This window comes from Platalea leucorodia (genome assembly GCF_965183815.1).
Source record: "Platalea leucorodia genome assembly, chromosome: 4".
In the NCBI taxonomy this organism is placed as follows: Eukaryota; Metazoa; Chordata; class Aves; order Pelecaniformes; family Threskiornithidae; genus Platalea; species Platalea leucorodia.
Genome location: NC_138826.1, coordinates 102,745,929 through 102,759,108, shown reverse-complemented (window position 1 = coordinate 102,759,108; position 13,180 = coordinate 102,745,929). Strand labels below are relative to the sequence as shown.

The 13,180-nt window shown below is 36.9% G+C and overlaps 1 protein-coding gene across 6 annotated transcripts in view; it reads left to right on the top strand.

Moving 5' to 3' along the window:
• CADPS2 (calcium dependent secretion activator 2) overlaps positions 1-13,180 on the top strand; it is a gene marked incomplete at both ends in the record, with an annotated part of 322,949 nt that overhangs the window by 284,370 nt on the left and 25,399 nt on the right. For all 6 annotated transcript variants that reach the window (XM_082308684.1, XM_082308683.1, XM_082308681.1 and 3 more), the window contains 3 exons: positions 2,030-2,104; positions 5,649-5,732; positions 5,850-5,882. In XM_082308684.1, coding sequence (XP_082164810.1) covers positions 2,030-2,104; positions 5,649-5,732; positions 5,850-5,882 — 192 coding nt within the window. The remainder of the gene's footprint in view (positions 1-2,029; positions 2,105-5,648; positions 5,733-5,849; positions 5,883-13,180) is intronic.

Sequence of the window (13,180 nt, the reverse complement as noted above, 5' to 3'; positions counted from 1 at the left end):
CTGATTTCAGGATCATGCATACAACCTTGTCAGCTCATACAATTTTATCATTAATTCCACAATATTTGCCATGTTCCTAAACCCTGTCTCCTGGAGGCAAATCATCTTCCGAAAGGATCTGGAGTTTTGTTTTGTTGGGAGTGGCTGTTTTGGTGGAAGTTGGCACTGAGGAGGAGTAGCTTAAAAGAATTCATGATCTCATAGGTTGCAAGATAAATCTTGGAAAAAAGGAAATTAAATTCAGGTTAAAAAAAAAATATTTTAAATAAATGCCATGATTTTGGAAGCTTGTTATGATTTTTGAATAATTTGATTTAGTACTTGTTTTTCTTGGTCACACAGTGAAGTCACTTACTGATTATATTCCATTCTTATAAGATTATATTTGCCTTGTGGTGATTAAAAAAAACAAGAAAAGAAAAAAGCAAAAATATAGGAACTATACATAGATCCATTAATTTAATGTGTTGTGGAGGTAAAGTTGCAGACACTGTATGGGAAGGCCAACTGTGATCATAGAAATATGTATAGTTTTGACATGCATCTATGGGAATGTGATTCTTTATTGTTTTCAGAGAGTAAGAAACCAAATGTAAGCAACAGATGTCAGACAGTTTGGAGTGATCTAAATCCTTAGCAGATCAAGAGAATATTATATTGGTCAAGAAATTAATATGATTGGAATAAAGTATATCTGGAACCATGGAAAGTTCTTTGATGTATTTCTAATACATTCTTTCACTCTTCCGAGATGTCTGCTGATGTTTGTCTGGGACGTGTATTCACATTTTCCAAGTTTTTTTAAACTTTAAAAGAAATTAAAACCAAAAATTAACACGCTTGGTACCTAGAACAGATACATACGTGTGGGCAAACACGTCTCATATAGTTTTATTCTCTCTTAATTTAAATGCAAGTTCAGTAGGTGCACTGTTTAGAAAATCATTCCTAAATATATTAAGAAGATCAGATTTAATGTTTTGGTTTGTATTGCAACTCTGAGACAGATGAAAAATAGCCTTTAAAAACTTACAGCTCTGAAAACTATTCAGCTGGCAGCTGCTAAGTTGGGCTAGTGTTTGTACTGACCTCAGTACTTTTACTCCGAGTGTTATGCTGTTAGCTGTTCCAAGTAGCCTTGAACTATGAAGATAGGGTTAGTCTTTACAAGTCACATTTTCTGTGAAGTGGCTATTGGGGACAATCTTTGCTGTCAGATAAATGTTTCTAAAGGAGGAATTACTGTTTAAATTGATGTGCCTCCTTGACAGAACGGGATCCCTAGTTCCTGTTAATTTCAGGAGGGAACTCTGTAGTATTATCTAAAAAGTCTTTCAGATTTATTTTAAAAGCATTTACTTAAAGGCACCTTCTTTATGAAAAAGCAAAAGAAAAAGGCTATGGAGAATGAAGTCTGTTTTATTATGCCTTTTATGGCCTATTAATTTGTTACCATCTATTCTGCTTTGTTGATGAAATTTTAATTTTGCCCTTGCTTGAGCATATTGTAAGATTTGTATAAACTGCAGCTCACTGTGCTAACAGAAAGGCTCTTTTAGGATGAACAATTGGAGCTCATTTTATTTCTAGAGGACATTTAAAATAACTTATGAATGAGAGTTGTCAGACATGAAATGCTGTATTAATTAAATCTTATTCTAGTCTTTTTGCTTCTCCAGCTAAACCAACCCTTTAGAAAAAAAATACATGGCCACCTTAATTATATAGGAGAAGACAAAAAGTATCCTTCACATTCCTTCGCCTGAATAAGAATAAGAACTCAATTCATCTAAATAATAACCCCATTAGCTGCTTAACTCAACAGTGTACATGGGAAAATTTTCAACACAGAATGTAAGAAAGTGTTGATTGGGTGGATCGTTTTCAAGGGTTTGTTCTTCTGATGTTCAAAATGATAATTTTAAGTAAATCTGATCTGGCAGGGCTATCAGATTTGTACCATTTATGACTTATGACAAAAGTGTGTGTTCATATACATGCTAATGCTTCTTTATCTTTTGAAATACAGCAACAATACCATTCAAAAATAGATGACTTGATTGAAGAAACCGTTAAAGAAATTATTTCACTTCTTGTTTCAAAGGTAAAACAATTTAGATTTTCATTTATAATAAAGCTGAAAAATGTATCCCTAATTATTGAACTTCTGAAATGTCTTTATATATCACACAGTTTTTCTGTACACAATGAGACTGGGGGGACAGCAACATGATTTGTAAATAATAGTCATCCAAATGATATTGAATTTGCAAAATTAAATTTTATAACCCATTAGGTAAACAATTTCTGTGCAACTTGCTAATTGGGTAAGTTTCTCTTCTGTGTTTCCGTTATAGATAAGAACTGCTAGCAGCTAGTAGAGCTGGTAGGACTTGATTATGTCAGTATTATCTTAAGTAATAGCATGTTTTATTTTTTGTTTAATTTTTCACATGAAAACTTTCTTTCTATCACTAAGTAGTATTTAAATTTTGTATTTCAAGGTGGACAACACCCAGAGTATCAGTATAACTTTTTAATGAGATTTTGCTCCACAAACCATTTAGTTTAAAAATATTTTGTAAGTTGCTATTTCTTGAAATTGACTTTGTAGGTTTTTTTATATTTAAAAAGAAAATATGTTTTGACATGATATAGGTACTTGGAGAATAAGTGAAGAAAACTTATACAATGTCTTATGTTACTGTAGCACCACTACTCCAGAAAAAGTCTTAAGTGCTTGATATAAAAGAAAAGCTTTCAGTCCCTAATAGTTTGAAGGACACAGCAAATAATGACGGAACAGAAAGATTTTATAAGACATTTTGTTCTCTATGCATTGCAAACTGCCCAGAAATATCGGATTTTCAAAGCAGAAGAAATAAGCTGTACATTTACAATTTCGAGTTAGTGGGAAAAAAGTAAGACTGTGGTCATCTTTTCATCATGCCTTCATTTTCACTCGTTACAGCTTGCTGGCACGGGGTGGGGGGAGCAGGAATCTCCTTTTGGATTGACACCCACCATGCTTGCACAGGAGTTGAGGAGGAAGGTTTTTGCAGAATCATTGTAGAAGTTTAAGCAAAATGTGTCCACTTACTGGTAAACGTGTAAAAAGCACATACATTTTTTTCTCTAAAGTGAAGTTTTGATGTAAACGTAACTATAAACAGTTCAACTCAACAGTTTCAAGTTTTACATGCCACCTGTCATCACTCCAAACTGACCTGTCAGTTTATGGGTTTAGTGTTAGTGAAGAGAAAGAAAGGGGAATTTCATCAGAGCAAGTCATGCTATTAGAAGTTAAACCTTTTCATTAATTTTCTTAATACCTGATCTTACAGAAGAAGCAAGAAAATACTCATATTCCTCCTGTATGTATGTACAAGAAATTCTAGAGCCAGCTGCCGTCAATACAGAGGGATTTGCATTATTCGGTATCACATACGCTATTGCCAGAGGTTGAAGTCTCGGAACAGGAAGCAAATATTCTGTGTCACTGGCTGATCATTAGAAGCTTAACCAGTGTCTCCTCACTTGAGATGTGAAATGCCAATGACATCCCGATTGCTTCTGTTTCAAGGCAGAAAGCCTCTGAGGGTACAGAGGAAGGCTGATGTTTCACTCTTGGTTTTGGTCAGGAAAAATGCACATCAATGTGCATAATATCCTGTGTGTTCTTTTTTTTCATGTAATATATTTTCATTATTTTTTAGCCTTTGCCTCTGTATTATTTCTTTTGTGTTCCAGTGGAATAAGTGTTTCAATAATTGTTTTTAGCTGCAAGTTGTCTATGAAAATGAAAAGAGTTCTTCCACTTCAGTGAGACTTTATTTGGTGAAGACTATACTGTGCATTTTGTATGCAAGACTTACCAAGCCAAAGCATTTAACAAATCACAGGAATTGCACAAAACAGTGAAACAAAGCACAGTGTGTCTCAGGGTAACCAGTTCAGAGAATGTGAGGTATACGCAGAAATGCTGTTAGAGCTTCACATGTCTGTACACTGAGATCTCAGAAAACAATTTTCCAGCTTCATAACTAAGCCTTCCGTTTAAATGGACATCCTTGACACTGCAATGTTTTGCTCTCTGTTCTTTTGTGTCCCACTTGTATTGGAACCATTTGTTGGCACTGTGGGCACCATGTTGTTTGTGAGATCAGCCCCTTCCATAGCGGATCTTTGCACAGTAAGATTGAACACCCTTCTGCAGAAAGAATCCTTGCCCGTCAGATAAAATGAGTTAAAGTATGAAGGGCAGCTTCTCACAGGCATGCAACGGCAAAGCAGAAAGCTGGTATTTGGTGTAATAAAGGGACTGTAATTAGACTGTGCGTGGGGTGCAGAAACAACTGCTACTGTTTCTCGTGATGTGGTTTTATTCCTTGATCGGCACCTACGTACTGGTGTCTTAATTAATCACTGTAAATATGACAGGTTAGATTGATAAATGACAAATGTAAGTTTGCACTTGCTCCTGCTCCTTGAACTGTTAAGAGCAGGGCTTATTGTAAAGTGATGATCTCGGTTCCTCTGGAGGTGACACTGTTGTGACACTGTTACAGTGCCCATTAACAGCATGCCAGATGGAATTTTGTTCTGTCCTCACACTCATAAAATGATACTCGTGGTTGTGGGAATGACTGTGTTGGGAGCAAGGGATGACTTTTAAAACAATTTTTATATAAACCGGAAAGCAATTCATATGTGTAAAATAAATGTGCATGAATACAACGTCTGACAGATACTTCGTTATATAGAATCGTCAAGGTTGGAAAACACCCTTAAGATCATCGAGTCCAAATACACCATGAATGACTTGAGCAACATAACATCACAGAGGACATGAGAAGGGGATTTGTTTGCTTTAAGGCTAATTTGGAGGAGTTTAAACATTAAGGCTATAATTAATGCAAGTAATAAAATTTTTTTTAGTCAGAAATAAATTTTTGGCAAAAACGCCTTTTCATGCCACTTGCTGAGGAGTCATGCTACTCAGAGAATCGCAGGTGAAAGTATGGGGGAGAGGAACCACACTGTACCAGAGATTTGGGTCCTACGTTTTCTTGCCCTTTCTTGGCCGTGTAGTAGCAGTTCAACAGCACATGCCATTGCTGAAGATGAGCTGACAGAAAACTCTAGTGCTGTTACACTGTTGGGTGAAGTCAGAGCTGGGTTTCTATTCAATAGCAAAGATAAGAGGAACATGATATTGCGATCACCATCTTTAACAATTGTGCTCCATCATCTTTGCAGCTGTGATCCTAGAAACTGTGGTCCTGGAAAATAACGTGTGTTTTCTACCCAAAATACATGCTGGGTACATGAACGCCTATATTTAACCACGCGTTCTAGAGGCAGCCAAGGGCTGTTGGGTACCAGGCCCACATTAGGAGAATTTTTGGGTTGGGTTTTAATTTCTGCAATGGTTCAATGATTTCCATCGGTTCAATCGGTAGGTGAAGCTGAGAAAAGAATGTTGTCCTTGACTTCAGCACTTCGTGAGATGGAGAAAGGGATCAAATACACAGTTTGCATTGCCCTGCTGAACAATAAAAATCTGAGGAAGAAAAACTCACATTCTCATTCAAAATATTTACTTTTCATATTATGCATTTGGATTTTTCTCTGTGCTTTTCCTCCAGGTTGTTTCAGTATTAGAAGGTGTGCTTTCTAAACTGTCAAGATACGATGAAGGCACTTTCTTCTCATCATTAGTTTCGTTCACTGTAAGTGTTTGGATTTACAGTGGTTCTGTTCTTCTTTCTGTGCATAATTCTGAAATTGTGCACACTCTGTAGTAATAAGCACTTACTGTGTATTGTTTTATTTTTGATTTTCTAAAGGTGAAAGCAGCTGCAAAATATGTTGACGTTCCCGTAAGTACAGACCTTTTAATTTATTTTTTCTAGTGTTCATAATAATTCAAAAAATAGGGGTTTTGTTAGCTCACGTTTTTTATTGTTGACATTTTGCTTTCCTACAGAGATTCATTATAGCTTTACACAGAGTATTTAAACAGCCACTACAACCCTCAGAGGGCATTTCATTTCCCTCAGGCAACAAGTAACTCTCAAAGCAAAGCTTAGAAAGGTTATTCTCAATGCACTTTTTCAGTTGTGGAAGAGTGAGGATTGTAACTTAGATACTCTCTTGTAGGGGTCTTTCCATCATTTGGCTAAATTGTTCAAATGTACAGGATAAGCAACAAGTAAAAGCATCAATTTGAATATCCATTATTCATTGATTTCTTACTTCAGGGCCCAATCTTCCTTATTTAATCCCTTGCTTGCTAAATCTCTATTTGATTTACCATTGCTTATGCAATGTTTGTGTGGTATAACTAAAAACTAAAAAGGGCAGCTGTTGGAACTCTTTTATACATAAAAGCAAAATTCAGCTATTAGACTATTTTATTAGAATATCATAGTAGAATATCTTTTCTTTAAAAAAGCATGGAAGAAGTTATCAAATATTGTCATTGTCACTGTCAATAAATATCCTTTGTTCTCTCACAAGTCTGTGTTCTCATCCCTTTTTAATTATGCTACTGATCTTACAAGAAATAAAATTACAAATATAGGAGAACGCCAGACATGCTAGACTGTATGGTGCCAGAAATCTTTTCAGCAGTTCTATACTTAAAAATACAATACTTGCAAGCTTAAATTTTTTTTTTAAACCCATGCATACAAAATAAAAGGGAAAATATCTATTTATGGAATTGTTATTTTGCTACTTTTATATTTGCTTTATTAATAAGATAACAAATTGTAACATTTCTATTTGGATGATGTTTTCAGAATTTTTTTCTTATTTGGTTATGCGTGGACTTTTTGTTGAATTGTATAAATGCTCTTGTGTTTTATAAAAAGAAAAAAAAAGTAGGCCCAATCTTGCATTCAAAGGAATGATCTCATATCAAATCCAGTTAATGTAGAATACCTCTTGTTAATACATTGTGCTGTGGAGCTGCCCCAAAAGGTCCTTGGTGAGGTACTTAAGACTAAAAAGCCTAAAGAAAAAATTACTGAACAAACTAGAAATTCATTGACTTCTTTCAGGTAACATGAAAAACTCTCCAAATTACATAGAATATGTATGAGAAGGAGATGTCAAAGTCTTTTACCATTGGTCTGGATGTGTTGACGTTGAAGTTAACGATAAAGATGAGACCGAAAAATACCTTGGCCACCAGCTCAGGGGAATATTGTGAGTCAGGTCACACAGGGATGCACTGCTCCAGAGAAAGGGGAAGGCAGAGCAGGGAGGTAGTTGCTGGAGCCCCGTTGCTCTTGTCACATTCACTGAGTGGTGTTCCTTGGCCTGAAGAGACAACTAGGTTATAGACAGGCTATCAGGATCCTTGCGTTTTTACAGCCCCTTTGCTTTTCAGCTGTGCCACATACCTTTCCCACAGCCCAAGATGTGAACTGGACTATAGTACTACAGTTGTAAACCACAGGTGTAAACTGGACTTCAGGGAGGCTGTGGTTCTGACTGAGCAAACATTTTCCAAATTCTGGAGGACATTTTTCCTGGGTTGAAGAAGTTTGATAGGCTGGGGTTTGGTTTTACTTTTTCACATTCTTCCCCTTTTTGTGAAGATGCAGTTGAGGCCAAGAAGAGCTGTTACTGTCACAACTGACAGCGAGCATCCAGTCTGAATAGGGTCTAAAATCACTGCTTGTGGAAGTTACAAATTCCAGCTGCAAAGGGAGGCTGTAAGTCATCACATTACAAAGTCATCTCCTGGGCTCACAACTGAAGTGAGAAGTGGAGAGGCGGGTGGCACAGGGTGAGGAATTTATGCTGAGCTCTTGGTCATGTGAGGGTAACCTAGCAAGCTTGCACTGGAGCTAATTAAATGCCTCGTGTGGCTGTATTTTGAACTGATATGGTTTAAAATCTCTTCTTGTCCCTCCTTACCATATAGCTGCATATATGGAAGGGACTTAAAAGTGACCACAGTAGGCCCTTTCTTTTGATATAGTTGCAAATATGTACAAAATTGCACTGCATTAGATGACCGCATTCTGCCCCGTGCCCCACCTCCATTCAGGGATCTCACTGGGTCACCTTAGCGCTGTCCTTGGGGTCCCTGAAACAGAGCTATCGATCGCTTGGTGGATCTGGGGGAGAAGGAGGTTGTGGGGGCAAAAGGCCTTTGGGGTTTTTTTGTGTGTGCGAATTCAAGCGTGTTTGATCTTCGATTACCAGGCTCAGTATTTGGCAAAGAGGGAAAAATATGCTGGTTTATAGTGAAATAAGAAGAAACTAACTAGACAAAAGAGATGGTAGAAGAAAATTAATCTGAGCAGAATGTTTTAGAGAGAGGATGAGAGGTAAAGGGGATAAAAAAGTTAAAAGGTAAATAAAAATAGAAACAATAAAGGATTCCAGAAGAAGGAGGACATTCTTGGGTGATTCTTGGTCATTTTGAGGAAAATGTTAATTCTGTTAATATTGAGAGGGGATTTAGATATTAAATAGTTGGGCACGGAGTTGCACGCTCACCAGAAGACATCCCTCAACTTCTCAGGGCCAGGGTGGGAAATGTAGACACAGACTTGCAGTTCATTTGGCAGATATGTTTATAAAAATGTTGCTATCTACCCTTCCATTCGTTAATCTTGCCAGAGAATTATGAATAACTCCATCCAAAAAATGTTTCATCTTTTTTTTTTAACCTGTTAAAGAAAACATTCAACATAAGCCTCCATTTTTCAGAATGCCCTTTATGAAGCGGGACGTACACCGTCACAAGTTGCTCTCGTTGCTTTCCCTAGCCATTGCGTATAGGGCTGTACGGACACTGCATATGTTTTGGTAATTGAAACACCAACAGAAATACTAGGAACAGTGCAAAATAACCCAGACTGAGAAGAGTAACAACAAAGGAGGCTTATGATTTCCTAAAAATAATAATGAAAAAATGTAGTTGCTATTATGCTCTTTTTGTTGGTAATTCTCACAGTACGCTGTGCTCTGAAGTGAAAGAAATTGTGGCTGCTGTGCATGTGAAAAAAACCAAATGTTTGGAGGAAAAGAACACAAACATTACAAATATAAGTAGTACATCAAGGATGTAATTTGTTCTCTTGTTAATGCTATATTTTCATGCTTGGGAATGCAGGAGCTGATTTAGGTTACAGTTTTTTTAAAAAACGACTCACCCAAATCTGCTATAGCTCTTTGTTAGTTTCTCTTAAAGCCCAAGCAATCCTTAGGAGATGTAGGAGTACAACCTGTCTAATTGTTTTCTTTTTTTTTAATGTTCTGTTCACAAAGCCAGTTAATTAATGAGAATAGGGAAAGAATGCAGTCGAATTAAGGGGGAAAAAAGTATATTGTTATTCTCAAATGATTATTATTCCTCAATCATGTAGATAGCTTCATTGTGTTCAGTTTCTCATCATGTAAGTCAGTTTTGCACACAAATAATTGTGTCTCTAGCTGGTCATTTCTACACACGTTTGCCTCATTTACAAATATAACCAGAGCAATTACTCATACAAATTGAGCATCCAGTTACATGCATATTTATATACTGCTTTTTGTTCGGAAAGGTATGTTTAAATCCCTTTGTAGGAGCCAGTAATCTATGCCAGTCATGTAGAGGGCACAGAAGGAACCTAATCCTCCCTCACTTCATGTAGGCCACCTGTCATACCAAGTGCAGAGAGGCCATTTGAAGGACCCAGGGCTGACAGCAGTGCACAGCTCGCACAATGCCAGGCCTCTCGCTCCGCTCTTGCCTTTATGCGGGGATCAAAGGTATGAAAAGGGGCCTCACACATGTGCCAGCATTTGACTTATGGGGTCCTGTAGAGGCCAAAGTAGGAACTCTGCCTCCTACCAGGCAGATACACACGGGGACCTTCCAGATACCTCCATTTCCAAATATCACACTTGTATTGCGTGGCCTCATTTAGCTGGTTTTAAGAAACAAATGACTTTTTCTGGGAAATCAGTGTTTATTCAGGTGTGGCCATACTGTGCCATTCATTTTTAAGCAGGATTTACTTGGAGACCTCTGTTTAAAAATAAAGAGCACAGAACAGTCATTATCCTCATGCTCAGGGCTTCTCCTGCCTTCCTCTTCCTCCTCCTCCTCTGTATACCCCAACCTGGGAACTGGCCCTTCTGTTTTCAGATCCATAAAAACAAACTACTGCAGAATCGGAGGGAAAGCCCTGCATCATCTGTTTTAAGTCGGCAGTGTTTTTGAGATACCTCTTAAATGGAGATCAGAAGGATGCCTGCTAATCAGTAGGAAAGTTAAAATAACATAGTTATTTTGGGGAAAAAAGGATATTTTAATACCTGATTTTGTCATATTAACTGTAGCATTTTGAAGACCTTTTGCACTACAGAGTCGAGATCCTGGGTCACTTTTGTCCCTGTGTTGCCCCGTGAATGCAATAAAATTACACATATATGAAAAAGTGTTTGCGTACATGCTTGCAGAATCACAGCTTAAGTTCTGCATGACAGTTCTCAAAATACATACATTTAGCCTTTGCCAAGGTTGCTTTTTCATCTACAAGAAGATGTATTAGAGGCAGGGAAAGTGTGTTGTGTTTTTTCATTTAAGAAAAATATTATTTTTCATAACCATGTGAGAATAAAATGTTACCTTTATAATAGACTGATGATACAAATAATGCATCTTCCTCCTGACTTACGTATTTTGATTTGTAAGAAATGAAGAGATCAAGGATCTTGTCATGAGTACAAGTAGTTTCTATTCCAAAAATATTTTAATGATATTTTAATTCTGTCATTCCAAAGCCCGAGTGATGAGCCTTGCAGTATTTAGCGGAGAAATTTCAGGCAGTGAAACTTTCCAACGTGCTTTTTCATTTGGTGGTGGACACTGAATAAGGAGCTCCTGTGTTTCTCACAATAGCCCCCTCCAGCTCATCACTCCTTTTCATTTCATTGTTATATCCACGCTGCAGTTAAAATGTCTCCCTCCAGGATGCAGGGGAGGGGAAGGGGGTGGAGAGGCAAGCAAACACAAAATGGGATGAAGTTTGTTATTATATAGTTAGTCTCTAACATCTGTTCTCTCCTTTGAAAAATGAATGCTTTGACAGGATAGCAACTAGGTAAAACTAGATTTTTTTTCTTGGTAATATCAAGAATACAAGTTTGTTTAATACTCCCTGATGCTAAGAAATGTTCTGTGACAAATGCTGAAGTGAGAATAAACATAATTCAAGTATTTACAAATGTACGTGGGTTTTATTGAGATTTGTGACAAACTGTTGCATTGCAAAAGTTTGTATTTCTCCTTTGATATTAGGTGTATGTCTCCCGTAGAGAAAGCCTAATATTAGTGGCAGTATTAAGCTTGTTGCAAGCCTTTCAGCAGCAAAGTATTTGAATGCCTGGAAATCAAGGCAATGCAGCGTTACTTTTGACTGGGTGCCTCAGGCAAATTTTGCCCGTGGGAGCAATGTGTGCCAGTCGTAATACAGCTTCTACATCATCTTGGAAACTGGAATAATGCATTTTAAAATTTGCCTCCTTGTTAAATAGACACCATGATAGTGTTTTCCTGTTTAAAGGGGAAAGTTAAGCTGTTTCCTCTTTATCTGAATTTGTTGCTATGAAAAAGTGCCTGGCGATCTGGACCCACCTACCAGTGAATAGTAAAAGAGACAACCTGCACCTGTGGGATTAGGTGCAGCAGCAGGAAGTAAGAGCACTTGCAGTATATAATTAACAAGGATTTTTTTTCCCCCCCAAACAGCATGTTCATCTTGCCAGGTTAACTAGTGATTAACCCTAAAAAAGAATGTGCTGAAGCCTACACCCTTGTTTAAACTCATTCACTCGCCAGTGTATTCAGTTACTTGTGTAACCAGCGACAAAGTAACCCTATTTACAACTCTTCATTTCCTGGTATTTTATTTGATGTCTTTGTGTTTCCAGTTTCTCCATTCATCTCTTTGTTTGGTTCTCTTTCATTTTCAGATAGGCAAAACATCTTGTCTGCTGTTCTGAATAAAACAAACCTACAATAACTTTTTATCTGTCATATAAAAACACTTTTTTACCTGGGGAAGTTTTCAGACAGAATGCCTTTTTTTATACTTATCCAGATAAACATACCAGGTTAAATTCTTCACCCAAAGATGTGCAAATAACTCTCTCCCATTAACTTCAGGAGATATTCTGCCAGAGATTCAGAGGAGCAGAATTTTTTATTTTGGGTGTAGAAGTGGAGACTGAGTTGCTTAAGTCTGTCCAATGTTAGTCATGAAATGCCCCCTGTGACAGTTACTTAAAATATGTCTCAGTTTCTCTTAGTTTGTCTTTAAAGATACATCCAGTTGCTTACTTGGGGTTTTTCTGTTCCATGTTAGCCTAGGATTTTTCTGAAATTTAATAATCTGAAGTAGTGAGGAATGATAAGATCATGTAATCAGAGGATCCCATCTAATACAGAATCCCTATTAAAAAAAAAAAAAGTTAAAACATGAAATATGTAGCACTAAACCTGTTCTGATGCTTACAGTAGCTTTCTTTTCTTCTTTCACATGTTTAGAGAAAATGAATAAATTCAATGCATGCAATATGGAGAGATAATGAAGTTCATTCAATGTTTAATGTGTGTTTTGCTCACCATGAGCAGAGATGGTTAGCTTGCAGTGATTTGGGTGAGTTTTTAAAACAGGGAGTCATACTGTTGGAGTATTGGTAACTTCCTTAGCCAGACATATTTCTACTGTAGGCAGACACTGTTTAAAAGGAAAATTAATTTTTTTTTCCACAGCAATTTCAAAGATAATTATCCTGCACACATTAAAGAAGGATGAAGTGTTTTAAAGAACTGTAATTCTAATTGGTAAATGTCACCAGCTGTTGCAGTTACTCTTACTTGTGTATATTCTTTTAATGATTACACTCCTGTGCCACAAGCTACATGAAAATATATTCACTAGGTGTGAAATTCCCATATGTCACAGCTTCAAGACTAGGTAAACATCTCAAAGATAAGGGGAGAGTTGATGCTGATGGGAAATGTTATTTTTCTAGCTTTGGCTGTCTGCAAGATGAACATTTTTTTATTGAACTTTGTAAAAGAAAAAAATACATGAATTGGAGAACCATTAAGTTTTAGCATTCAGTGGAAGATTCATTTTTACATTTAATATGTATCTCC